General features: G+C 37.0%; 4 protein-coding genes across 4 annotated transcripts; 1 reads left to right on the forward strand and 3 right to left on the reverse strand.

Annotated features, from left to right (window-relative positions):
* Positions 1-1,256: 1,256 nt before the first annotated feature.
* On the forward strand, positions 1,257-2,758 carry N7518_005034 (glycoside hydrolase family 71 protein; the record flags this gene model as incomplete). Its single annotated transcript, XM_057185961.1, has 4 exons — positions 1,257-1,385; positions 1,450-1,981; positions 2,044-2,175; positions 2,229-2,758. 4 exons carry the CDS (start codon positions 1,257-1,259, stop codon positions 2,756-2,758), a joined length of 1,323 nt encoding a protein of 440 aa, XP_057042731.1.
* A 405-nt stretch (positions 2,759-3,163) lies between these two features.
* Positions 3,164-4,366, reverse strand: N7518_005035 (DUF4050 domain-containing protein; the record flags this gene model as incomplete). The annotated part of the gene is made up of 1 exon (XM_057185962.1): positions 3,164-4,366. The coding sequence occupies one exon, from the start codon at positions 4,364-4,366 to the stop codon at positions 3,164-3,166; it is 1,203 nt and encodes a 400-aa protein (XP_057042732.1).
* Positions 4,367-5,135: 769 nt separating this feature from the next.
* On the reverse strand, positions 5,136-5,834 carry N7518_005036 (actin-binding ADF family protein; the record flags this gene model as incomplete). The annotated part of the gene is made up of 5 exons (XM_057185963.1): positions 5,136-5,270; positions 5,325-5,373; positions 5,447-5,698; positions 5,762-5,772; positions 5,829-5,834. 5 exons carry the CDS (start codon positions 5,832-5,834, stop codon positions 5,136-5,138), a joined length of 453 nt encoding a protein of 150 aa, XP_057042733.1.
* A 535-nt stretch (positions 5,835-6,369) lies between these two features.
* Positions 6,370-9,228, reverse strand: N7518_005037 (ATP-binding protein; the record flags this gene model as incomplete). Its single annotated transcript, XM_057185964.1, has 1 exon — positions 6,370-9,228. One exon carries the CDS (start codon positions 9,226-9,228, stop codon positions 6,370-6,372), a length of 2,859 nt encoding a protein of 952 aa, XP_057042734.1.
* Between the last annotated feature and the right edge of the window lie 16,690 nt (positions 9,229-25,918).

Below are 25,918 nucleotides of genomic sequence, written 5' to 3' on the forward strand. Positions count from 1 at the left end.
ATCTTTATATACATGGCGTTCTTAGGGGAATTTTAACGTGTCACGAATATCAAAAAGGAATCAATAAGGTTATCTGTGCCATATTGCCAATATTGCTACTCTAACGGGGTCATAGTCTTTGGTTTCAATGTATTCCTTACTGTACGAGCACGAGGTGCTCCAATAGTATATTCATGGCAACTCCCGAGGTCTTAGGTGAGAATGTTCAGAAGGAGCCGAATCATGGATTATGCAAGGGCTATGCCAAACGAATCCAGTTCAAACAGCCCAACATCAATCAGGGCTGCATACCCTCGACTGGCCTGGATATGCAGGTCAGTATGGAATGCAATCTCCGTGGAATGTAATCTCCGTTGATCATCCAGAACCCCCGATTTGCCTGTCTCGGATCCAACGTGTCATATATTATTCCCTTTGATTCCATAGTCTCAGTATCAGAGATCTTGTACTATCATTTCTGGTGTTACCAGAATCCTTATTACGACCTCCTCTCTGTCAGAAGCTATTCATTCTCTTCGAATTGGAGGATATTCCCGCCGACTGCAAGATGCTACCATGACCAAATACAACAGCACAATGCGTTTGTCATATTTTGATAGTATTGTGATTTGAATAGCACTTCACGCATGACATATTCTTCCGTCATTTCGAAATTCAGTCATGCGTATGGGCCATGCGCAAAAGCCACAGGCCAAGACCTGTCAGAAGTACTTTGAACCGCGACATCGGTGTTAGTCCCTGCTTCAAGTTTTACCCAGCGTTTTCATATGCCCGGCACATTCATTTGCCTCGATCAGTTGGCATATTATAAAGCCTGATGTGAGAATAGAGCTCGTGATACTCAGCACTACTGTAGCATCTCAACACCTGATTGAGTTCTTCTTTAGAGCGTGATATATGGACCGGAGCCTGACGACGATACCATATGCTGCAGGGGCAAAAGGTAAATTCAAAAGTGAACGCAGTCTGCGAATACTACACAATCTCACGTGGATGTGACGGAAGGTCGGGTGTTACAATATCCTGCGGGGAAAGGTGAAACAAGTTTTATACTCGCCGTTGAAGTTATTGTTCAAGGTTTATATTGGTATTTTAGTTGTCTCGCTTTGATTTGTTTGGAATTCAGTGCATTTTGGGACGTATAATATCGTATAATATAGTCAGGGGATGAACTATATAATCTGTTAAGGGACGGGAGGAAATTCACATCATTGAGAAATCAACTTATCGATTAAGAACTGGTACGACTTTTAGCGATGATCTGGAAATCCCTCTTTAGTACTGTGGCTATGTTGGCACATATCCTGCCAGCTTTAGCTATCCCAACTCCGGATTCAGAGTTGACCAGTCAATCGCAAGACAAATATGTCTTCGCCCACTTCATGGTTAGCATACTAGCACCTGGATACTTCCCATTTCCCACCATTGACACAGATCCTATATATCTAGGTCGGTATAGTAGAAAACTACCAGTTATCAGACTGGAAAGAAGACATGACCACGGCCCAATCCATCGGCATCGACGCATTCGCACTGAACTGTGCAAGCATAGACAGCTACACCCCAACCCAGCTAGCCCTAGCCTATGAAGCAGCCCAGCAAGTTGACTTCAAAGTATTCATCTCCTTCGACTTCGCCTATTGGACGAACGGGGATACCGAAAAGATCACGGCGTACATGAAACAATATGCAGGCCACCCAGCGCAGATGCAATACAAGGGAGCTGCGGTGGTAAGTACATTTGTCGGAGACAGTTTCAACTGGGATGCAGTGAGGCAAGGAACACCAAATCCTATTTACGCATTGCCAAATCTCCAAGATCCCGCGGAAGCTACCACCGATGCTGCTCAGAGCGCTGATGGTGCCTTCTCGTGGTTGGCTTGGCCTACAGATGGGGGAAATAGTATCATCCCCGGCCCGATGACTACCATCTGGGATGATAGATTTGTTCATTATCTCGCAGGGAAAACTTACATGGCCCGTTAGCAACCCTTGAACCCAGTTCTAGCCTCTGAGTGAATAGTAAACTAACTCAAATGACAGCCGTCTCACCCTGGTTCTCAACGCACTTCAACACTAAAAACTGGGTCTTCGTTTGCGAGAACCTGCCAACATTACGCTGGGAACAGATGCTTTCCCTTGAGCCAGGCCTGATTGAGATAATCTCATGGAATGGTACATTTATCTTATATTTCCTGGAAAAGTCTCTCCTAACCGACGTTATATAGACTACGGTGAATCCCACTACATCGGCCCGTACTCAGCCAATCACAGCGACGATGGCTCTTCCCAGTGGGCAGCCGATATGCCCCACGACGGCTGGCGCAACCTGTTCAAGCCCTATATCGCAGCCTACAAATCCGGAGCAAAAGCCCCTACCGTGGAAGCAGATGAAGTCGTGTACTGGTACCGACCTACACCCAAGGGTGTCGTGTGCACGGGGGATACCCTCTCGGCGCCATTGGGTGTGGGTATGCTCAGTGATAGTATTTTTGTCGCTACTATGTTGACGAATCCCGCTACCTTGACTGTGCAGAGTGGGAATAATGCTCCTGTTAGCATTGATATTCCAGCGGGGATTGTTACCTCGAATGTGACTATGGGGGTTGGTGCTCAATCTTTCCATGTGGTTCGGAATGGACAGACGATTCTGAGTGGGCAAGGAAGTTTGGATGTTAAGGATAGCTGTGTTCATTATAACTTCAATGTCTATGTTGGGTCGATCACTGGGGAAGTCAGTAGCTCGACTGCTAGGTAGTAAGATCCGATATTATGGAGTACGTCTCTGGATTATTTCAGGGAAATACTGCAGGCACATAGGCTGAATTACTTTGGGTATATGGTAGTATTCTTAGATGTCTTTCTAGGTTACATATTCTCCCCATTCTCACGTAGACGGCAGGAAGACGCGGAAAAGGTCCTAATTTGTGGAAACTACTTTTCTATGTACAACCTGTGAGATGGCATTTCTTCATTATGCAGAACTAGGAGTAAATAAAACACCGGCATGCTCAGATTATGAGCACGAAAGAAAACATAATAGACCCCCAGAGTAGACGCCTGATGAAGCCAGAGCAACCCAGGTAGGTGAAGCTATTTCCTCGACCTGCACTAGCGTTGATGGCTATGCAATTACTTACGATCCATAAATAGCAGGATCCACTTAAGCCGTCGGGCCCCCGGCTCCCGCGGTGTCCTGGCTGCCGCGGCGATGGAAGGGATGCGTTCCAAAATGGAAAACTTTCTTCACGGCATTGGTGATGCTATTCTTCCTCCTGGCCGGTGGTGCGTCCTCTGTGGTTTTCTTGGGCACGGAGGCATCATCAGCAAGGACAATCGATGTCACTGCTGGCTTTGGCGGCCACTGCCCGTCTGCTTTCCAGCCTTGAACCATGGCTTTGGTCAAGTGGGCGAGGTTGACGGGGACGGTTGGGGTCATGCCTTGCACGACGACCTTGGTGTAGATTGAAGGGTAGATTGCGGGATTGATGGTTGCGCGAATTGGGTTGTCGTTTGAAATGAATGGCGGGGCAACGGGGCAAAGTGGTTCATCAAGTTCTTCTTCCACCTTCTCCTCTTCTGTTTGGCCTTCCACGGCCGGGGAGGTTGTAAGTTCAGTAGGTACGATTGCGGCAACTTTCTGATCCGGCTCTGTGATGTTGGTCTCTGACGAGGCCTTCCGTTTAGCTCCCTCGTCTGGCGCGGTAGACAATCCATCCTCCTGATCATCTTGCTGTCCCGAGGTCATATCCGCTCGATTCTGGAGCTGCTCGCTTTTCTCCCGGTCCGCAATGGAAAGTGAAGTCTCGGTCTGGGCTGCCAGATCAGAGGCACCAATGCCCTCACTACCCTGGCCAGGCGGCATCGCAGTTTGGGTTGAATCAGACAAAGTCTCACCATTTTCTCCTAGCCCTACGCCATCGGGCTGATCTGTTGTGTCCGTCCGTGCACCAGCCAACGCGCGCTTTTCCTCCTCCGCCCGAATCTGCCGCCGAGTCTTCGCACCACACCACGCATCGCGCCTGGCCATCCATAAACGTAGCCCTTCGTTCCATGCCATTTCGTCGTCTATCTGTCGACGGCGTTTGCGACGCCGCTCAATACCTGCAGCTCCCGGGGCGAGGTTCAGCACGGCTGATGGATCATACTCTTGTTCGCTGTCCGAGCTCTGTGGCTCGAGTTCCGAGGTTGGGGTGTCGAATTCTCGGAACCGCCATTCGCACACTTCGCGGTCGTGGCAAAGGGTGCCGTCGGCAGACGACGGGGAGGGAACGCCGGCCTCGAAATCCCAGTCATTTCGTACGACATCCTTGACGAAGCCTTTGGCCTCACGAACCGAGGTGTCCCGAGACCCGGTGGCCATCATTTTCACGATTCTATGGATGTGGTGGATTTCTCGGGTGGGAAAGTGGGGAGCTTTATAGCAAGTTTTTCTTGCTTGGCTCGAAGTTTTTCTTGCTTGTCCGTGCACTCCTGATGTTCTCAACTGGAAGAAAGATGCAAATTGGGAAATGCAAAGCAGCAAACAAGCAAACAAGCAACCTTGGGAGGTCTTTGCAAAGTCAGGGTGGCGGGATGATCGGACTCATGTCATAACGCACGTGCCCCAATGCGGAGATACAAGCTTCAACCCTTTTTGCCCTTGATTTTCATTTCATTTTGACATATCTTTCGTCCTTCGTCTATTTGTTTTAATTCTGATATTGCTAAAACATATATATCGCTCGTTCTAAACTCTGGGTTTATAATCTTACAATGGGCAACACAAGGTGATTGAAGACCATCGAAAGAAAGGGACCTCGCCTGGTCAACCTAACATATGGAGTGACGCAACGCCAGATTAGTGCTATAAATCCATTGGTGCTATCAATCCCTGTCAATAGAACGCGCTATGCCAACTTTGGCAGCTGGTTCGATGAAAGTACAGATGTGGCATCATGCAATTTCAAACATTTGCCCTTGCCAAGGCATATCAAAAAATCTAGTTGAGCACGTTCTCAAAGGCCAGTTCGAAATCAATATTTCATATCCAACACCTCACCTACTACTATTTCTACCTTGTTACTTTGTTCTAGAGAAACAATCCCTCTCCATGCACGGGACTTTAGCAATGCCGATCGTTTCCCCAGACCCATCTATGCCTGGCCCCCACTGACCTCCTTCAAGACAACCGCCCATTCAAGCTCTTCCAGGCTGTCTGCAAAAAAAGAGACGTTGAGGCCAAAGGCTCTTTTGAATTGTTGCACACTGCTAGCATAGAGCATGGACAGCTGCAACCAAGACAGTCAGCATTTCATGGCCACGCGAGTTGAAAGACAAATTACCTTGATAGACGCATGGCAAGGACCCCAATGGACGAAGACAGCCTTGGTACTGCACATACAGTGTCTGGAATTAGCCAAAATTATTCCACTACACTCATTAAGTCCCTGGGGTAATCTCTTACCGCTTCCCTTCGCTCCCAAGATCATACTCCATGTCGTAGATGGCATACCGTGGTGCTGGGTTACCATCTTTGTCGACTGCAGCTGACAGCTTCCGGCGAAAGAACTCATAGTCTTTCACCGTGGATGTTTCCTCGACCACAACGCTCTTGTTGTTGTCGGAGATCTTGTAGATGATGAACTTGGGCCTGGTGGCCTCTGGTCCTGATCGGAGTTGATTGAATGCAGACATGCATTCGTCTGCGATAGAAATACTGATACACATTGGTTAGCTGCCACATTCCTCATGGATGCTTTTGCTGGGAATGTAGAAGTACCCCGATGGATTCTGCAGAAAGCAAGCTGTTAGTACTTATATATAGCGCTTGTAGCAAACCCACGTACCGACATATTGGGACTGGTAACTAGTATGCTGCAACAGAAGAACTTATGCAGTTAGGATATATCAGATCAATGAGCAGAGAAGGGAGCAATTTCTCTCGCCTTATATCCCTATTTCTATACATGCTGCCTGATTAGGCTGATATATTCTATCATGAAGGAAGAAAAAGAACTTTGGCATTTAGCGGTAGGAACCTGGCAACACGAATGTCTCTGCCTACTCTATCAGGGTTGCTGCATTAGGCATACTCCAAATGTAAAGGCCAAGGAATATTTCAAGCGATTTCCAAACGACACTCGTATAACAAGCACAAAGTGTGTTGGGTTTACAGTTAGAAATCTAGCAGGCAGGTATAGCCACGTAGTCACTACCCCAAGGCTAGATCTGAAGGCATCTGGATAGAAACAATGCAAATGTTTATTGCCCAAGAAATGGATGGCAGTATATACATTTGAGTAATGGTACAGGTCTATAGTATCGCTAAAAGTACAAAGGGAATCCCCATTTCCCCAATCCGGCGAGAAACCTCGAATAAAACAAAAATCAAGTCCGCACACGCGCCGAATCAGCCGAAGCAGCACCACTAGCACCAGGAATGAATCCCCACCCAGGGCTCTTCTGCCGGCGACCCTTCCGGTCACCATACTGCTCGTCGAACTTCCGAATCGCCGACAGCGAAGACATATCCTCGCTGATCGAAGCGCTGATTTCTTCCATTCCGCGCTCGAAATGTGCGCGAGTCAGAATGCGGCGCTCTGGATAGCTATACGGCTCGTCACCCGTGTGCTTAGCCGCTGCGTCGTTCTCCTCGCGCACGCAAGCCAGTGCAGCCGCCACCGATAAATTCTTCAAATCGGAACCGGAGTACAGCGGAGTGCGTCGGGCGAGTTCAGCAATGTCGACGGAGGGTTCGAGCTGTTCCTCTTTGAGGTGGATTCTCAAGACAGCTTCGCGGTCTTCCTCGGTTGGTAGATCGACTAGTAGACGGCGGGGAAGACGGCGGAGGACAGCATCGTCCAGATCAAATGGTCGGTTTGTAGCGACCATGATGAATGCTGAGAGGTCGTTCATGCCGTCCCACTCGCGCAGGAATTGGTTGATCAGTTCGCGGTGAGAGGTACGGCTGCTGGCTCCGGTGCGCGAGCAGAAGATGGCATCCGCTTCGTCGATGAAGACAACGCAGGGACTGAGCTTCTTTGCAAGCGTGAAAATCGCTTTCACGTTCTTCTCGCCCTCGCCGACGTACATGTCGTACACTTCAGACCCGCTGACTTCGAGGACTGTTGCTCCACTCTCGCGGGCTACGGCTTTAGCGAGGAGCGTCTTACCGGTGCCTGGAGGTCCGTATAAGAGAAGGCCGGGGATCTTGTCGGTGGCAAGGACACCATAAGTGAATGCCTCGGGGCGGATGAGTGAAAGGGAAGTCAGGGTCTTCAGGGCCTCGATGGTCTCGGGGGGCACATGCACATCGTTGAATGTGGTTCGAATGCTTTTTGCGTCAACTACACCGTTAAGCAGCTTCTTCTCGTGCGTGTTGCACGTTTTGCGCAAAGAGTTGATCAGCTGCTCTCTGGTCTGCCCCGCTTCCGAATCTTTCTGCTTGGGTGACTTCTCCTTCAGCCATTCATTGGTGACTCGGTCGCTTTTATCCATGAGCTCGATTCCACGTCGGATGTGCTCAAACCCAAGGGCCTCGTTGACTTCAGTGCAGCCAAGTGCAAGGGTAGAGATCCAATGCACTTGATTGTACGACCAGTACCGATCCTGGATTCCTGATTCTTTGATGGTTGAAGGCTCCAGCGGCCAAGCGCGGTCGATTAAGATGTTATCTTTTACAGGCAGAGCCTGTTCATGTAATCGGAAGCGAAGCATCGTCTGCAAGTGGCGAATGTTGATCTCCATGGTGCGCTTCTTTCGGTCTTCTGCGAAGACCTTTTCGGCGTCTTTCGAGCTCATGGCAGGGGTAATGAACAAGGTCTTCGAGAACTGGTCATCGAGAACATTTTGCATCAGACCAGCACCATCTTGTGAGGGTGGGTGGTGGATTTCCTGAGAAGTAGTTCCGATCAACAGAATCTTGGATCCTGCCGCTCTCCGATCTTGAATGACTTTGTGCAAGAGTGAAATGAATTTAGACCCCTCCCGGGTGTTTTGAATGTCACGGTAGTCCTGGATATGCATAATGAGGTCTCGAGTTGGCGAAGCCTTGCTAGGTTTCGTTTCGCCATTTTCCGTTGTCTCAGTGGGGACTGACAGTGCTGGTTGACCTGATGAGCCGAGGAGCTCATTAAGTAGTTGAATCCACCGAGTTTCAGCGCGCTGACCACTTGATGAGGCCCCGGCCCCGGGATCCGGATCCGTTTGGCCATTAATCGATCCCCCCAAGAGGGTTTTCAGCCCAAGCCAGTTAGGAAGCGGAATGTCACCGGCCTCTTTGCTGCTCTCAATTGTGATAAACCGAGGTGTGCCAATATCGCCACGCATTCCACGGGGACCACCTGCAATTTCAGTCACGTCATCCTCGCCGTCTCCTTCAGGATCTTCAAGTTCTGACCATGAAGTAGGGGCCGATTGCCGATATACATCATACCCGAGAGATCGAATGGGCGAAGTTACCCCAACATCTGCGAGATCTTGCTCGCTGAACAATTGTGCAATGTCCTGGGCATTAAGAGTTACCAGGTCAGTGCCCAGCTCCTGGGCAAGCTTCTTCACCACCGCGTCTAGGAATGGTATACCATCACTACCCGGGTAATGCACCGCCAGATGCGACTTCTTTACCGAAGGCTCTTTGGCATATTTCACAGCTGGTAACCGCAAGCCTGCTTTGACGGAGGCCCGCAGCTCTTCCCATGATTCTTCGGCCACCGCATACCGATTCTCTGTTGCTGCCGGGGTATCACTGGATGCAGATGGGTCCGAATCTCCCCCGGAAGCTTGAACCTCTGTTTTCACCTCCTCCAGCTCCTTTTGTAGCCCTGACTTGGTTATTCTAACCTGTTGGTGTGATTGTGTAGGGCGGTCTTCGCTGCTGTGAGACACCGTATTATGCTCATAAAACCATGCAGGTACAGTCGTCGTTGATGGAGAAGCCTGCTGCGGGGACTTTCGGTTTCGCATCGCTCTGCGTACAGCAGATCCGTAGGTTTTAGTGATCGACTTTGCCGATTCGGAGGAGGGAGATATCGCCGGCGTGCCATTGTCGGAGATATTCTCAGGTTTGAGGGAAGGGTCTTCCACAATATTCCCCGGCGCTGTAGACTCGGCATCGTGAGGGTCTTGAGACGGTGATGCGAGCCATGTTCGTGACAGATGGAATCGTCGCGCGGACAGCGGTGCGGAATAGCGGCGGCGAGCGACAAATCGACAAGGGCGTGCAACCGACAGCCGGACTTGTTGCATTGACGAATACATCCGGGACAGTGTCACCGGAGCTTTATGCGATATCGCCGAGAGTAATAGATGTATGCACCAAATCGCGAGTGGCACAGGGTCCCTACCGGACCCTACGAAGGAGAAATGAGGAGTCACGTGATAATATATTTTCCTCAGCCAGGTTCGGTGTTATTACTCCGTAGGTCGGTACAATTTATACATGTTATACATGTTCCATACATATGTACCGATAATGCCTGGCACTCGAACCCTTTCCCTTTCCGTTTTAATGCTCACCTCTTGCCGCTTTTTGATCACTGAGTAAAACTGAGCACGTCCCTGAGTATTCTGACTTGATCACGGACCATTACATAATCGACGTGATCCACTCACTGATCATCATCTGAGCACTCTGAGTGCTCATAGGGATGAGCGGCCTGAGTAAGCTACATCAATAAAATGCGACACGCTAATCCCATCACGTGCAACCCTTTCCATTTAGATCGCCCATCAAAAACGGACGGGCGCAGTCAACATGACCGTTCGTCCTAGTGGTCTCGATCCTATCCAAGTAAAAATCTCACAGTGGGGCTATTCAAGGGCTATGGGCGACGGATCGGACCACTACGACAAAACTAATTTTCTGCCGAGCAGAAAATTAGTCAGCTAGCCATACGCTGTTCCACAGCTGTAATGAGTATACAGCAATTTATATTTTCTCTAATTACTCACTTTCCAACGGTCGCATTAAGTTCAAATTTGAAGGTCTAATTAATTAAAATGCCCCTCTCTAAAAGAGTTATAAATTTCAAACTAATTACGACTATTAGAAGCTGATAAGTAAGTATACCTGAGTAAGTAAGTATTGTTTCGGGAGGAAAATGTCTTCCTGGACCGCCTTCCTATTAAATATACTGCCGACTAGGAGTTTCAAATCGGTAGAACTAGTAGAATTCTAAAAGGCGGTGAATTCTGGTATAGGGCATTAAGACAGAGGAATAACTAGAACCTTATAGCATCGATAACTAAGCAATTTTATGAATACCAAGACTATTTTATACCTAGTAGATTATTCCAGGTCATATGACCTCCCCGTATACCACCATCTTCTCCTCCTTACGCAAATTGATATTTTCCAAAGTACACGTATTCTTTACATAGTACACTCTCCTCTCTCAAATATGGTACTGCCATTATAGAGAGAGGTAATCTACTCTTTAAAAGGTTCAAGGTTAATTGATAGACATATACTAGAGGTAAATGTAAAGAGGTTGCAATATTACATACAGGCCCAAGACCATAATCATATAGGCGGTGATTAGAGCGGTGAGCCAAAAATTAGTTTTGTCGTAGTGGTCCGATCCGTCGCCCATAAAGGGCTATTCAATTGACCCACCATTTTACCATTTCAGCCTATGCTCCTGGGAAGACCCCTCGGAATACTTCGCTTACCAGCCCGGCGATCCCCTAATTGGGCTTTGGACTACTACTAGGGCGAGGGCGATTGGATGGATTTCCTTTAAGATCTAGAACCTTTCCCTGTATCAAGGCAACTGGAGGAATCAGTGTTCAGCAGGTGACGATGATGGACCACTTCCCTCGCCAATGAGCGCACAGGCCGAAGGCTTTCCTGAGCGTATAACGTCACGTCTTTCGCGCCATTGCTAAGTAACCTGTAAGCCGAAGACAAACAATCAATAGTAATACCCCGATGGTCTCCTGGGAGCCTGCTATGCTGTTCTAAGGGCCCACTAAACTGTATTACCCAAAGTCCTAAAGGCTTATAAGCTATTTTGATTGACTCCTAGGAACTCGTAACATCCCCCCCCCCTAACCTAGCATTTCTGCCTAAAGTGATGCCATTTCAAAAGGGATATATATCTAGTCACTCCCTTTGAAAACAATGGTCTTCATCATTCCTCTGCTTTCAAACCACTTAACCAAACACCAATACTGCTTTTGAATATACCACAGTGAGTTCAGCCTTCATCCACTCGTTGTTCCGTATCAACTGACCGTTCTCCGGATTGGCATTTCTTTTGCTCACGATGGCCGAACAATCAGTATTATCGACCCCACTGCCTAAGCCGCAAAAGCTGCGCAGAGGAGTATCTGTGCCCTTCTGGAAAAACCTAAAGCTACCAAAAGTACAACCGAGGCTTTAATAACAGGGCTGTGCCACCGGTTGTCATCCATTGATACTGCTTTAGGGAGATTATCATCAGCATTGGGTCAATCAGAACCTAGCAGACTCAGTCATGAATTCCAATATCATTTTCGGTTGGAAATCTAGAGTAACGGAGACGCAGGTATTAGATTCCAGGACACTCTCAGAGAATGGACTGAACACTCGGCCAACGATACTATGCACGAATCGGACGGAGATCGCCTTGAATTCTTCGGGAACATAAAAGTGCGACTATTGACAGAACCGCTGTATACGTTTGAAAACACCATATATACAACGATAGAACTCTCTGCGTTGTATATAAAGTTCGGAGCTCTCAACATTGAAACATTCGGCTGACTGATTCTCTACACTAGACTTGCTGTTTTTCTTACCGCAAAAAGCATCTTTAATGAGGAGAGAAGCGCAGCCTTAGCCATGGAAAACGGAATATTATTGGCAGTTATTGAAATAAACAAGGGGTAACATATGATTCAGGATAGGCGACCGGAATACTAGCGTATTACTCGTGAGATCGAAGAGCAGGCTATAGGAATATAATAATCTCGAAATGTTTTGGGAAGGACTTTTATCTGAAATCCGTTGGCTAGGAAATGGATAAGAATTAAACGCAGCCAGTTATCTTAGTCTTAAGCTACCCTTAAGGACTAACTCAGACTGTTCATAAGTTTCGAAACCGTTAGTATTCTAAGTTTATCTCTACCTAACTATTCCGTTCGAACAAAACCTAATGTAACATTATTATATAGATTCTTCCGATGCCGCAGAGGACAATGACAGCTTACTATAATAGGAAGCTATCCCAAAGCTAGGCATAGAAACGTACGCCTTTTAATATGGGAAAATCCAAGAATAAAGAGCGATTGCATGCTATAGCGTGAGGCAGTTAGCAGTTTCGAAGTCCGGTACTGTTAAATGCCTCCGAAATAAAGACAGTTGGCAATATTGAGGGAACATTTCAAGCCACTGCTTGTTAGGACGTGTCTTACGTATGCTTGATACTTGGACTCTGAGTTCGCAACAAGTCCTAAAGGCCTAAATGAAAGATGTAAATGGGCTCCATTCTTATATAAAGGGCGTAGTTCCCAAGATACTACGCAGGGGTCCTTTGGCTGACTGGATTTAAGTAACATGACCTTCTTTGAGATCTGAGAGGGAATAGACCCGTGCTTAAACCCCCCAGTTTGATATCACCTACTAAAATTCACTTCTACTTGCGTAAGTTCTGTCTCTTTTTCTTCCCAGGGACACTTTCAAGTCTCGTATACTTCAGTCGAATGAGACATACCAACAATGGCCCCTCCCACATTATAAGTTCGCCAACTGGCTCAAAAGTATGGCCCCAGAAGCTCATGGTCGACTAATAGGAGGCTTGTACAGTACTGGCCCGGGCGTCCAGAAGGGCACAGACTTGCAGCGTCGCTTCTGTCGATCCGAAAGAGAGAGTGGAAAGATGGTACGAATGCGTATGAAAATGGTAAAGACCCGTCTTTCCCTCGCCATTGAGCAAGTATATGATATGGCTGTATATTCTTGGCCCAATCACCGTTTTGGATAGAGCCTCGCGTGCACGTCCTCAGTTTGTATCATTTTATCCTGACTTATAGGCGTCCTTTTGCCCTCTGGCTCTAACCTGTCGGACCAAGCTTTCTCCTGCTTGGGATATTGCTGGATTTCAGTCAGCAACTTGGGTGGGGTATGGAATATGCCTCTAACGTGGCGAAGGCACGGTATCTTGGTTCTTGGTCGGTTTAGGTATAAGAGAACAAAAGCCCCCCCTTCCCCCTGCTCCTCGGCCTAACAGATCCATATTGGAACTCCGAACACCAGCCCGACAGACACCCATGCATTTTGCTGCCAATATTGCAATAATATGCCCTGGGCAAGTTGGGGTATATATGACAGGTATTAACAATTGTTCCTGAACCAGCCGTGATGCCATCCATACCTTCGGCAACCCAAATTCCATTGTATAAGGCCCGCTTGGTCTTATCCAATGGAATTTGTAAAAATTGGAATCATGACCGCAGACGATGTGAATGCTTTTACCGTCCGTGGTCTAGTAGCACCATTTCGGTAATCAGCTTGTTTATCGCGGTTTTGGTTCCGTTTAAGAAAATGGGCTCAATATTTCCCTCCGTACGGAGATTACGTCTCTTCTGATCAATCTGCACAGCCACCGTTCGAGACAGATCAGCCATAATACTTGTAAGCCTAGTAATCTCCGAGATACATGAGACAAACGCATTTCCGTAACAAAATACCTCGTACTCTTGTTTAACAGATACGTCCAGATAAACGAATAACAAGCTGAAGATGAGGCAGATTGTTTAATCTTATTTAAAAAACCATCATTTAATTTAGAATTGACCCAGACGACATTTATAACTTTAATAAGACCGGATTTGCAATAGGATTAACTATAACAGCAAAGGTTATAATAAGAAGTAAATATGTTGGACATGGCGGTCACCTGACCGTCAGCCCGGTGCGGCAGGCACCAACCCCCATAACTAGATAGTTGGGCATTCTGCCCTTTAGGAATTGACAACTCTCTCCCTCTTCAATTGCATCACTATACTGTAGTCACATCAGGTTATGAGACCCCTGCTTTTCAAGCTAAAATCATTGCAGCAAAGAGGTATCTTCATTCGTTAATTCAAACGAAGTCTGACTCGCGCAGAGAGAGTCGCGACCAGATAAAACAATACAATTGGTAGGACGAACCGCTGTAGAATATATAACGCGATAAATCAAAAATTCGCCGGCCCCACAAAAACGGATCGATCCAATAACACTACCACCCGATCGAGAAAAAGATTAACATTTCAATAATATAATAATCCCAACTCTATAAGAGGTCGCTGTCAGGACCCCAGTACTAAGAAGGCTGATGCCTGAGGTATAAGCCCTGTCATAGGGCGTAGAGCACCTATCCTAGGTATATAGGGGACTGTGGGCTGGATAGGAGTAATGTATACTGCCTACATAGCCTCCTTAGGTCATATAACCTATAAACCTATATATTATCCTTATATACTACTTCTTTAGAGAAATAGCTATTAGTTCTAATATACCCTACGTATATCACTATCTCTATTTCCCGATCCTCTATTATATATAGCATTCCCTTAGGTATTCTATATCTAGGGGTCTTATAGTTCTAATAGCTCTTAAATACTTAGATTACCTAATAGAGACTACCCCTTATTTATACTATATTAAACCCTTATAATATACAGTTATAGGGACTTCCTATAATACCGTAGCCTAATAAATAGGCTTCGACTAATTAAACCCTTCTTCCTACTATAAACTATCCTTCTATAGATATCTTAGAATTAATATAGGAAAATACTATACTACTAGATCTAATACTAGTATAGTACTCTATAAACCTATCCCTATTAATACTTAATTAACTAAGGAAATAAGTTAAAGAAGCTAAGGTAAGAGAGGAATACTAAAACCTCCTTATAGAATTAGAAATCTTAGAGTAAACGAAGCCTCCTACTCTAATAAGTATAAATAACTATATTATACTATAGGTTATTAAAAAATACTATATTTATATACTAAGAGAGCCTATAAATATTAAACTATTCTATAGAAATATAACCTAGGAATACTATACCTTTATTAACTAACTTTAGTTATACTTTAATAAGTACTAGTAATAGTATAATTTTAGCCTATATAAAGTAGAGGCTATAGTTAAATAATTAGATAATTAGAGGAATAATAATTAGTAGTCTTATATAAAGATATTTAAAGAGCCTACTACCTAGTAAGACTTCTAGGACTTCTACCTATATTTTATAAATAATCCTTAAAATATCTACTAAGATAGTATATTAGAGTATAGTACTCTATAGTAGAAGTAATATTAATCTATATAGATATTTATAATATAGCTTAATACTATCTATTATTACCTAAAGTACCTATATAGTTAATAGTACTAGAAAGAGTACCTCTAGGCTAAAGTAATTAATACTATTTATACTAAGTTATTAAAATAGTCTACTAAACTAGAAATATATAAAGTATATATTAGATACCTTTCTATAGTAGAAAGTTAAATCCCTAACTAGTAAAAATCACTTTATATATAGAAAGAGAAAAGCGCTAATAGTAGTAAGAATAATACTACTAAAATAGATCTAAGCCTAGATACTAGTCTTAGCTCTTATACCTTATTTATATTAGGTATAAAGAAATATAAGGATAAGTCTAAAAATAAAGGTAAGGATAAGTAGGGTAAAAAACCTAATAAGAAGTATAAGTATAATAAATAAAAAATAAATCCTAATAGTATCCTTTATAGTAGCTACTTTAAGTATAGAAAACTAGGTTACTATATAGATACCTATAAAGAGACTAAGGGAGATTTATAGTTAAAAAACTAAGTACCCTAATACTTATAGTATTAGTAGCGTTAGGACTTAATAGTATTAAGTAAGAATTAGAACTTACCTTTACTTATAAAGTTAATATTAAAACTAATAATAGGGAGTAAACTATATAGATACTAATAGATAGTAGGGCTAAGAAAACCTTTATTAATTAGAACTAGGTTAAATAGTACCTTCTATATATAGATATAGGCTCCCTAAAACCTGTTATAGCTATAGATAGTTATATAGTCTACTCCTATAGTTCCTATAAGCTAAATAGTAAGCTATAAGATAGTAGGGATATAGTATATAACTATATACTTTCCTATAAAGTAGTTAAGATAATAGGTTATAATATAATTATTAGCTATAACTAGCTAAAATCTATTAATCCTAATATTAATTAGAAAAACTAGGTATAGTATTATTGCCTATCTAATAAGAAGATTAAAAAGATAACTATAGCGGCCTTTATATAAGAGATCCTTTATAGAGCCCTTATACTTATAGTATATCCTTATCTAATTATAAAAGGTAAGCTTATCCTACTCTTTACTATAGTATAGGGTATAGAGAAAGCTTTACCTATCTAGTATTTAGACTAAGCCGATATCTTCGATCCTAAAGAGGTAGGGAAGTTACTAGAGAGTAATAAGTATAACTATACTATTAAGATAGAAGTAGGTAAATAAATTCCCTATAAGCTAATCTACCCCCTTTCTAAGATAGAACTTATAATACTTTAAGATTATATTAAAGAATATATTAAGAAGGGCTAGATTAGGCTATTATAGAGCCTAGTAGATATACCTATTTTATTTATACTAAAGAAGGATAGAGGGTTATATCTATATATAGATTATTAGGGACTTAATATATTAACTCTTAAGAATTGGTATCCTCTACCGCTAATTAGTAAGACTATAGATTAGCTATCTAGTATAAAGATCTTTATATAGCTTAATTTAAAAGATATATATTATTATATCTAAATTCGTAAGGGTAATAAATAGAAAACTGTATTCTAGACCTAATATAGTTATTTTGAGTATATAGTTATACTATTTAGATTAGCGAATATACTTACAATATTCTAGTTATATATTAATAGAGTATTAAGTAATCTACTTAATATCTACTATATTATATACCTTAATAATATCTTTATTTATTTATAAACTAAGGAGTAGTATATATATAATATATATAAGGTACTAGATAGACTATATATATATAAGTTATATATAAAAATATCGAAATATACCTTCTATATAAAGTTAGTAGCTTTCCTTAGCTTCCTTATTATACTTAAGGGTATATCTATAGAGCTAGAGAGGATATATACTATCTTAGAATAACTAGAACTATAATACTTATATAATATATAATAATTTATTAGCTTTAGTAATTTTTACTAATAATTTATTAAGAATTACTTATATATTGCTATACCCTTATCTAAGTTAATAAAGGGTACTCTAAAGAAGAAGGGTATAAATTATTAAAAGTAAGGCTTTATCTTTATACCTAAAGTAAGGGTAGCTTTTAAAGAAATAAAGAAATGCTTCTTAAGTATACCTATATTATTCTACTTTAACCTAGAGAAACCTATATAAATTAAGCTAGATACTTTAGGATTTACTATAGTAGTAATTACTATATAGCTAGATTCTAAGGGTTATTAGTACCTAATTACTTTCTAGTCTAGAAAGATAATTAGTACTAAAATATACTATAAAATATATAATTTAGAACTACTTATAATTATTAAGTTATTTAAGTATTAGAGATACTATCTTAAGGGTAGTAAATTCCTTATATTAATACTATCTAATTATACTAACCTATAATACTTTATAACTATAAAGGAGTTAATTAGGTATTAGGTAAGGTAGGTAGAGAAGCTTACTATATTTAACTTTATTATTAAGTACTACTTAGGAACCTTAAATCCTACTAATATACCTAGTTACTAATTAGACTATATATCTAAGAAAGGAAAGTTCTTAGAGAACTTACTTTTACCTACTCTTTAGGAAAAGCTATAAAAGAGTCTTAGTAATAATAAAGAAGTAGTATAAAGGTTATAATCTACCCTAGTATATAGGATTATAGTAATACTAGACCTAAAATTATATATCTTTATAAGGGTAGTTAATATAATATTAGTACCTAAATCTAATTATCTATATAGTATAATAGAGGACTATAATAATATAGTATATAAAGCCTATAATATAAGTATTATAGATAAGTATTATACTACTAGTAATATAGGAATTCTAGACCCCCTAATACTATACCTAATAGTTATAAGAGCTTTTTAAGGTAAAATAGTATATATACTAGTACTAAAGAACTCTATAGTAGAATTACTCTATATAATATAGGATTATAATCTAATATTATAGGATATCTATATAAAAATAGAGGAGGATAGTATTAGTAAATAAAAGCTAAGTAATATACCCTAGGGATTAATACTAGATAGGCTACTTAGATTTAATAACTATATTTATATCCTAAGAGAGACTATAATCTTATATAAAATTATAAAGATATACTATAATAATCCCTAGGGAGGCTATTATACTAGTAAATATACCCTTAAAGCTATCTAATATAAGTTCTATTAGTATAGAATTATAAAGGATATAAGGGAGTATATATATAACTATATAAGTTATTAATATAATTTAGTTTATAGATATAAGCTATATAGATTATTATAGCTACTACTAGTACCTAAGAGGCCTAGTAAGTAGCTTAGTATAGATTTTATTACTAGAATACCTCTATTATAGTAGAATAGTAAGATATATAATATAATACTTATCTTAGTAGATATATTTATAAAGTATATCCTTTATCTTCCTTATATAAAAGAAATTAATATACCTAAGTTAATAGATTTATTATATAAATATATAATTCTAATCTTTGGTATACTAGAGAACCTAGTAAGTAATAGAGGTAGCCTATTTACTAGCTAGTTCTAGTTAACCTTCTATTTTCTCTTTATAGTAAAGTACTAGTTATTTACTATATTCTATCTATAAACTAATAGCTAGACTAAATACTAAAATTAGGTATTAGAGTATTTCCTTTAGTTATATATTAACTAAGAGTAAGATAACTAGGTATACTAGCTACCTATTATAGCGTTTATATATAATATAATAACTTATAGTATAACTAGAAAGTTACTATATAAAGTATTAATAGATTATAACCTATCTATCTAAGATAATATTAAAGAGTACCCTAAGGAATATTATATAGATACTATATAGAGGGTATAGGAAATCTAAGAAATAAAGGGCTTTATAAAAGAGCGATTTACTAAGGTAAAAGAGTTAATAAAGTACTATATAGATAAATACTATATAGATAAATCCTTTAAGGTTAGTAATTAGGTATATCTTAAGAGTAAGAATATAGAAATAAGTAGGCTAAGTAAGAAACTAGATTATAAAATACTAGATCTATTTCTAATTCTTAAGAAGATTAGTATATAAGTATATAAGCTATATCTATCCCCCTATTTTAGATTACTATACCTAATATACTATATATTAGTATTAGAATTATATTATAGTAATACTCTAACTAATAATAATACTCCTAAACTAATTAAGATTAATAATTAGATAGAATATAAGATTAAATATATCCTATCCTATTAAGGTAAGAAAAATAAGTCCTATTTAGTTAAGTAGTATAACTATAATAATATTAAAGTAACCTAGGAACTATAGTCTATAGTTAAAGAAACTAAGGCCCTTAATAACTATAAAGCTAGGTTAAATATAGCTATAAAGATACTAAAGAAGATAAGGACTAAAAATATATACTTAAAATATAAGAAGCTTTAATTATAAATTAAAAATTAGTACTATACCCCCTATACTTAATAGGATTTATATATAGGTATAGGTAAGGTTAATATACTTAGCTAGACTTAAATACTAATAGGATAGTATTAAAAATACTATAGAGTAGTAAAATAGATTTTATAATTAGGGTATCCTAAGAGATAGGGACTAAGTTTATAGAGGTAAATAAAGTATTACTAGGTATACCTATATTAGGAACCGCGCTTTCTTCTACTAAACTAATAGAGATATTAAAGAATTCTTTAACTTTAGAGATATTTCCTATATTTTTTATAACTTCTAGGGCTATAATAACTTTAGTAACTACTATAACCTCTATAGCTTCTATAATAGTAGCGGCCTTTTTAGCCTTATTAACTATATAGGTTAAGTATTTAATACTCTACTCGATAATATATACTTAGGGTATATAAGTAGATATAGGTAATATATTAAGAGCGGTATAGATAGTAAGCTAAACCTTAATAAGAAGCTATATTATTATTAGTAATAGATTCCTTCTTATAATAATATAGCTAACTTATAGGGATATAACTATACTTTACTAAAGTATAGTAAGTATATTTAGTATAACCTATAAGGGTCTTATACTTATAGTTTAGGTAGCTTTATAATTAGAAAAAGTACCGCTAATAAGGTAGTAGTTCTTTAATAGGCTTAGGGGTTACTAGATAAGGTAGTAGAGTTATAGGCCGGTAGCCTAATATATAATAGTACTATACCTATAGATATAGAGTTTTATCTTCTTTAAAAGAGGGCAGTATAGGATAATAATATACTATTACTATACTATAAATATAGTTAGTATATAAACTAGAAAATAAGGCTATTTCCTATAAGGAAGGGGTAGATATAATATTAAAATTTCTTAGTATATTATATAAAACGTAATACTACTAAATTTAAATATATCTACTAACTAATAGTAGTATCCTAACTAGAATAGTTTTATCCTAATAGAAGTATTATTAAATTAATAGAATTTTAATAAAAAAACGAACTAGGTATACTTATAGATTAAGTAAGATAAGAGATTAAAGAAAAGAAGAAGATACTAGGGTATACCCTAGGTATATATAGGTATAGTATCTCCCTTTATCCTAACTATATTCTCTTACTAGTAAATAACTACTTAGCTATACCTTATATATATAAGATACCTAAGTTTATAGGCTAACTAATATATTATATTTATTAGAGACTATAGCTACCTGATTTCTTAGTATAGTTATATAACTATACTATATATAGACCTTATTATATATACTATACCCTCTATTTATACTTCTATTATATTACTTTTATATTTTTAGAATATTAAGGCTAGATACCTTTCTCTATATACCTTTTTACCCTTACTATAAGGTTTTTTTAGATATATAGGTTTTAATAGACTAAGTTATTCCTTTATTCTTCTCTTATTCTAAACCTATAGGGACTATATACTATAAGGAGGGGGATATTATTAGGACCCTAGTACTAAGAAGGCTGATACCTAAGGTATAAGCCCTATTATAGGGTGTAGAGTACCTATCCTAGGTATATAGGGGACTGTAGGCTAGATAGGAGTAATATATACTACCTATATAGCCTCCTTAGGTCATATAACCTATAAACCTATATATTATCCTTATATACTACTTCTTTAGAGAAATAGCTATTAGTTCTAATATACCCTATATATATCACTATCTCTATTTCCTGATCCTCTATTATATATAGTATTCCCTTAGGCATTCTATACCTAGGGGTCTTATAGTCACCTATAATAGTAGATCTAGGAAATAGTATAGGACTAGTATAAACAGCTAACCAACCTCTTATAGGGGTTAGTATACCGAAAAATAAGGATTAGGACGAGGTAGAAGATACCTTATACTTAACTAGAGATTAGAGTGAAGGTCTCCTAATCGTTAGCAGCTTTATCTATCGACCAGAAATGACGCACTTCTGTATATTCCTTATATCTAGTAGTATATTAGTAGTCAGCAGCCATATATACCGATTATATAAACATATACCAAGATAGATCTCAGAGGAGAACCCTCCTTTTTATAATTATACTTATTTTACCCTTTAGTCTAGTATCCTACTACTTATACTATATAAAACAGCCTCTCTTTTATTTAATAGTTATAAGCCTAGTTCACTAGTATATCAATTGCAATTAAATACTACCGCGGTCTACTCTATAAGCTACTATACCCCTAAGCACAGAAGTACTTTTACTTACCTAGTACTTCCTATCTATCCTCTACTAACTTATATAAGAAAGCTGTAGAAAACGAGATATTATTCCTTTATAATAATCCTAGTAGGATTACTAAATAGGTCTTAAGTATACCTAGAGTATATATTATTCTAAGGAACTTAACCTAATAATAAACCTAGTTTATATAGGTAGAGATAATTACCGAAAATCTCGATATTTAGGATTATATTAACCTAAATATTAGTAAAGAAAAGCGGCCTACCTTACCTATAAAGCTAATTTAACTAAATAAAAATAATAAAAAGTATAATTATAATATAATAAGTCGATTAATAATAAATAGCTAACTTAACTATAATAATAATTAGAAAGACTATAATAATAATCTATCTAAGTATAAGATAATTAAACTAGTACTCGATAAGGTCTCTAAGAGAATAAGGAATATACTTACTATTAAGATCTAGAATCTAATAGTTAAAGTATAGGAGATTAGTAAGCTACTAACTATCCTATAATTATATTTCTCTTATATAGATATAAAGTAGGTCTAGATTATTAGGAGATAGTAGATAGTTATAGTAATAATACTAATTAAAGATATAGTAATTAATAGCTAGTTAATAAAATTAGAAAATCTCTATATAGAATATATAGCTATAAAAGTAAGCTTTATAACTAATAACTAAAATATAATCTATAATTTCTTAATAGTACTTAATTCTATTAAGTCTTAATTCTATTACTATTAGTACTAGAAGATCTTTAAATAAAATAGAAAATATATATTTACTAGTATAGTAAATATATACTATTTAGAATAGTTACTCTTTAACTAGAAGAAGTTATTAAAGCTAAAGATACTATAGGCTACTTTTATAACTCTTAGGGATTAAGGGAAAGCTAAAAAACTAGTAACTATAATTATAATAACTACTATAACTATAAAAGGAAAGAAGGTATCGACCTCTTTCCTAGCTTATATATATAGAGAAAACCACTACTTTAGTATATATCTATACCTAATTAAGGTAGTATACTTACCTAGTTAGAAACCTAATCCTAATATTTAAAAGAATATATAAGGAAAGGTTAATAAGTTATTTAGAAAAGTAAAGGATTATATAAACTAACTTCTAGCTAAACTAGTAGAAGAAGAAGATATAGACTAAGTATACTTTATAGAAGTAGATCTAAATAATAAAGACTACTTAATAGCTATTAAAGATACTACTTTCCTAATAAACTTATAATCTACCCTATAGGATTATTAGCTAATTAATTTAGTAACTAGCTAATATATTATAAATAACTAAGGCCTCTTTATTAAATTCTATAAAAAGATAGGAGAGCTAAAGGTTAGTAATATATTTACTAAAGTCTATAGTATTAGTAAAGTCTAGATTAAAACTATTAGCTATTATAGCTAATCTATTAATCTAATATTAAATAATATCAAGTACTCTCCTAGCTTCTACTATAATCTTATCTTAGTAGTACTAATTAAATAGAGGGGGTATAAAGTAGATTTTAATAATCTAACTATTATATATAAAGATATAGACTAGACCTTTATAAAAATAGAAGAGATTAGGAACTTCTTTATACTCCTATATACTAACTTTATATTTCTAGTAGTATTTATAATAACCTCTTTTAATATAACTTAATATTTAGTATAGCTACTAGTCTTAAAAGTAATAGTAGAAAGATAGTACTAGTAACTTAGCTATATATTTAGTAAGTATATAGAATAGCTTATTAAAATAGTTAAGGGTATTTAGATTATAAAACCCTTATATATAAATACTAAGAGTACTATAAATAACCTAGAGTTATATAAGATATACTAGTTTAATAGAATACTAAAGTAAGTCTCTTATTATATTTAAGGTATAAATTTTAGACTACTTAGTTAGATATATTTCAATCTTATTATACTTCCTAAAGTATATAATAGTAATAAGTAGATCTCTTACTTCTATATTAATAGTATCTAATACTACTAGGCCTTAATATATAAGAAGAAGAGTAGTTACTAATAGGTAATTATCGAATTTATCTTATAAATATAAATATAGTTTAATTTACTAATTTATATTTTCTATTCTAATAATAAAGGATTAATTAATTAAAAGATAATAGACTTTATAAAAGAAAATAGGATTATTACCTAATAGACTATAGTTAATATATTAGAATAAAATGGTTTTATTAAGTAATCTAAGGGAATAATTATTATTAGAGTATAGTTACTTCTTTAAGAATTAAAGCTTCTAAAGAACCTCTAGCTAGAAGTAGTATAAGCTACTATCTATATTATTAATAGATTACTAATAAAGTTAAACTTAGGTAAATAGATTATACCTTAGTAAGAATTCTACTAATAAGGAATAGGTACCTTTATTCTAATTAACCTATTAAATCTAAAGGTTTATAGGTACTATACCTATATTAGGATCTAAGGAATTCCTTTATTAGATAAAATATATAACTAAGCAGAGATTAGGTATCTTATAGGATTTTATATAAATAATATCTAGAAGGTCTAGTTCCTATATATAAATAGCTATAAGTATATTTAGGATACTACCTTTAATAAGAATCTTAACTTTATAAACTACCCTATAGAACTACTAAGAATCTAGATTATAGACTTTATTAAAGTACTTAATAAAGATAAACTAGATATAGAACTAGAGTAAGTAATTTACTAGGTTAGTATAATACTAATAATCTAGAATAAAATATAAAATAGAGAAGAAGAAGAAGTAACTATAATAATAGAGGAAATTTCTTTATTATAAGAAGTAGGGTCTATTTAGCTAATAGAAGACTAGTATATTTTTACCTAAAAAATAGGTAGCCTAGTTTTTACCTAAAAAATAGGTAACTCTAATAACTATAGAAATCTAAATCCCTAGGAGGACCTATAAAGTAAGTATATAATACTATTACTAATATTAAGTATATCCTCTCTTCCTCTACTTCTAAAAAGCCTAGCTAATCTTCTATTCCTACTAAGTAAGTAAGTCTTCCCTTTAATAATACCGTTAGGATTACTATATCCTACCTAAGAGGAATTAATAATACTATAGGAAATACTATCCCTAGTAGTAGTTATATCCTTAATAGTAGTATTATATCTACTAGTTATACTATTAATAGTAGTACTATACTTACTAGTTACTCTTAACTAACTGTTCTAAGTCTAAATTTAGGTATTAAGAGAATATAAGTATTAATATAGACTTATAATTAAAAAACTAATATATAGACTAGTCTACTATAGCTAAGACTAATATATAGTTATATAGTAAGTAGCTATATAATAAGTAGTCTTCTAATAATAATTATCTTCCCTTCTATAAATACTAGGAAGCTTCCTATAATAATAGTATAGAAAAACTATTTATAGAGATATTACCCTATTAAATATTATTTATAGAAAATATAAGTAGAAACTATATAAAGATTATAATATAATAAGTTATCTTATATATAATACTAAAGATAACTATATAGTAGTACTTACTATATTTATAACTATACTATCTTTAGGATACCTAGAACTATAGTACTACTAAGATAACCTCCTTCCTAAACTATAGATATAGAAGGATATACTTAATTACCTATTTTATAAAGGCTTCCTTATTATAGTAGGACTAGAAGTCTAATCGATTAAGTAATATAGAACCTTTGAAGTTAAACCTTAACCTAAAGACTAGGTAATTTAGGTACTACTATTAACCTAGGTCTTTATATATAAATATAATAGTAATAGCTTTCTTATAAAATTAAAAGTAAGGATCTATATTTATAGTAACTTATAGAATATTAATTCTAATAAAAAGTATATAGCTATATTAGCGGCCTATATAGTATAAATAGTCTTTATACTTATTATAGTATTTAATCTTAGTATAATCTAAATAGATACTATAAATATATTCCTAAATAGTAATCTTAATAATATAGTCTATACCTAAATACTAGAAGGATTTTAAAGTAGTAGTATATT

The sequence above is a fragment of the Penicillium psychrosexuale genome (assembly GCF_028828465.1).
Source record: "Penicillium psychrosexuale strain IBT 29551 chromosome Unknown utg000003l, whole genome shotgun sequence".
Lineage (NCBI taxonomy): Eukaryota > Fungi > Ascomycota > Eurotiomycetes > Eurotiales > Aspergillaceae > Penicillium > Penicillium psychrosexuale.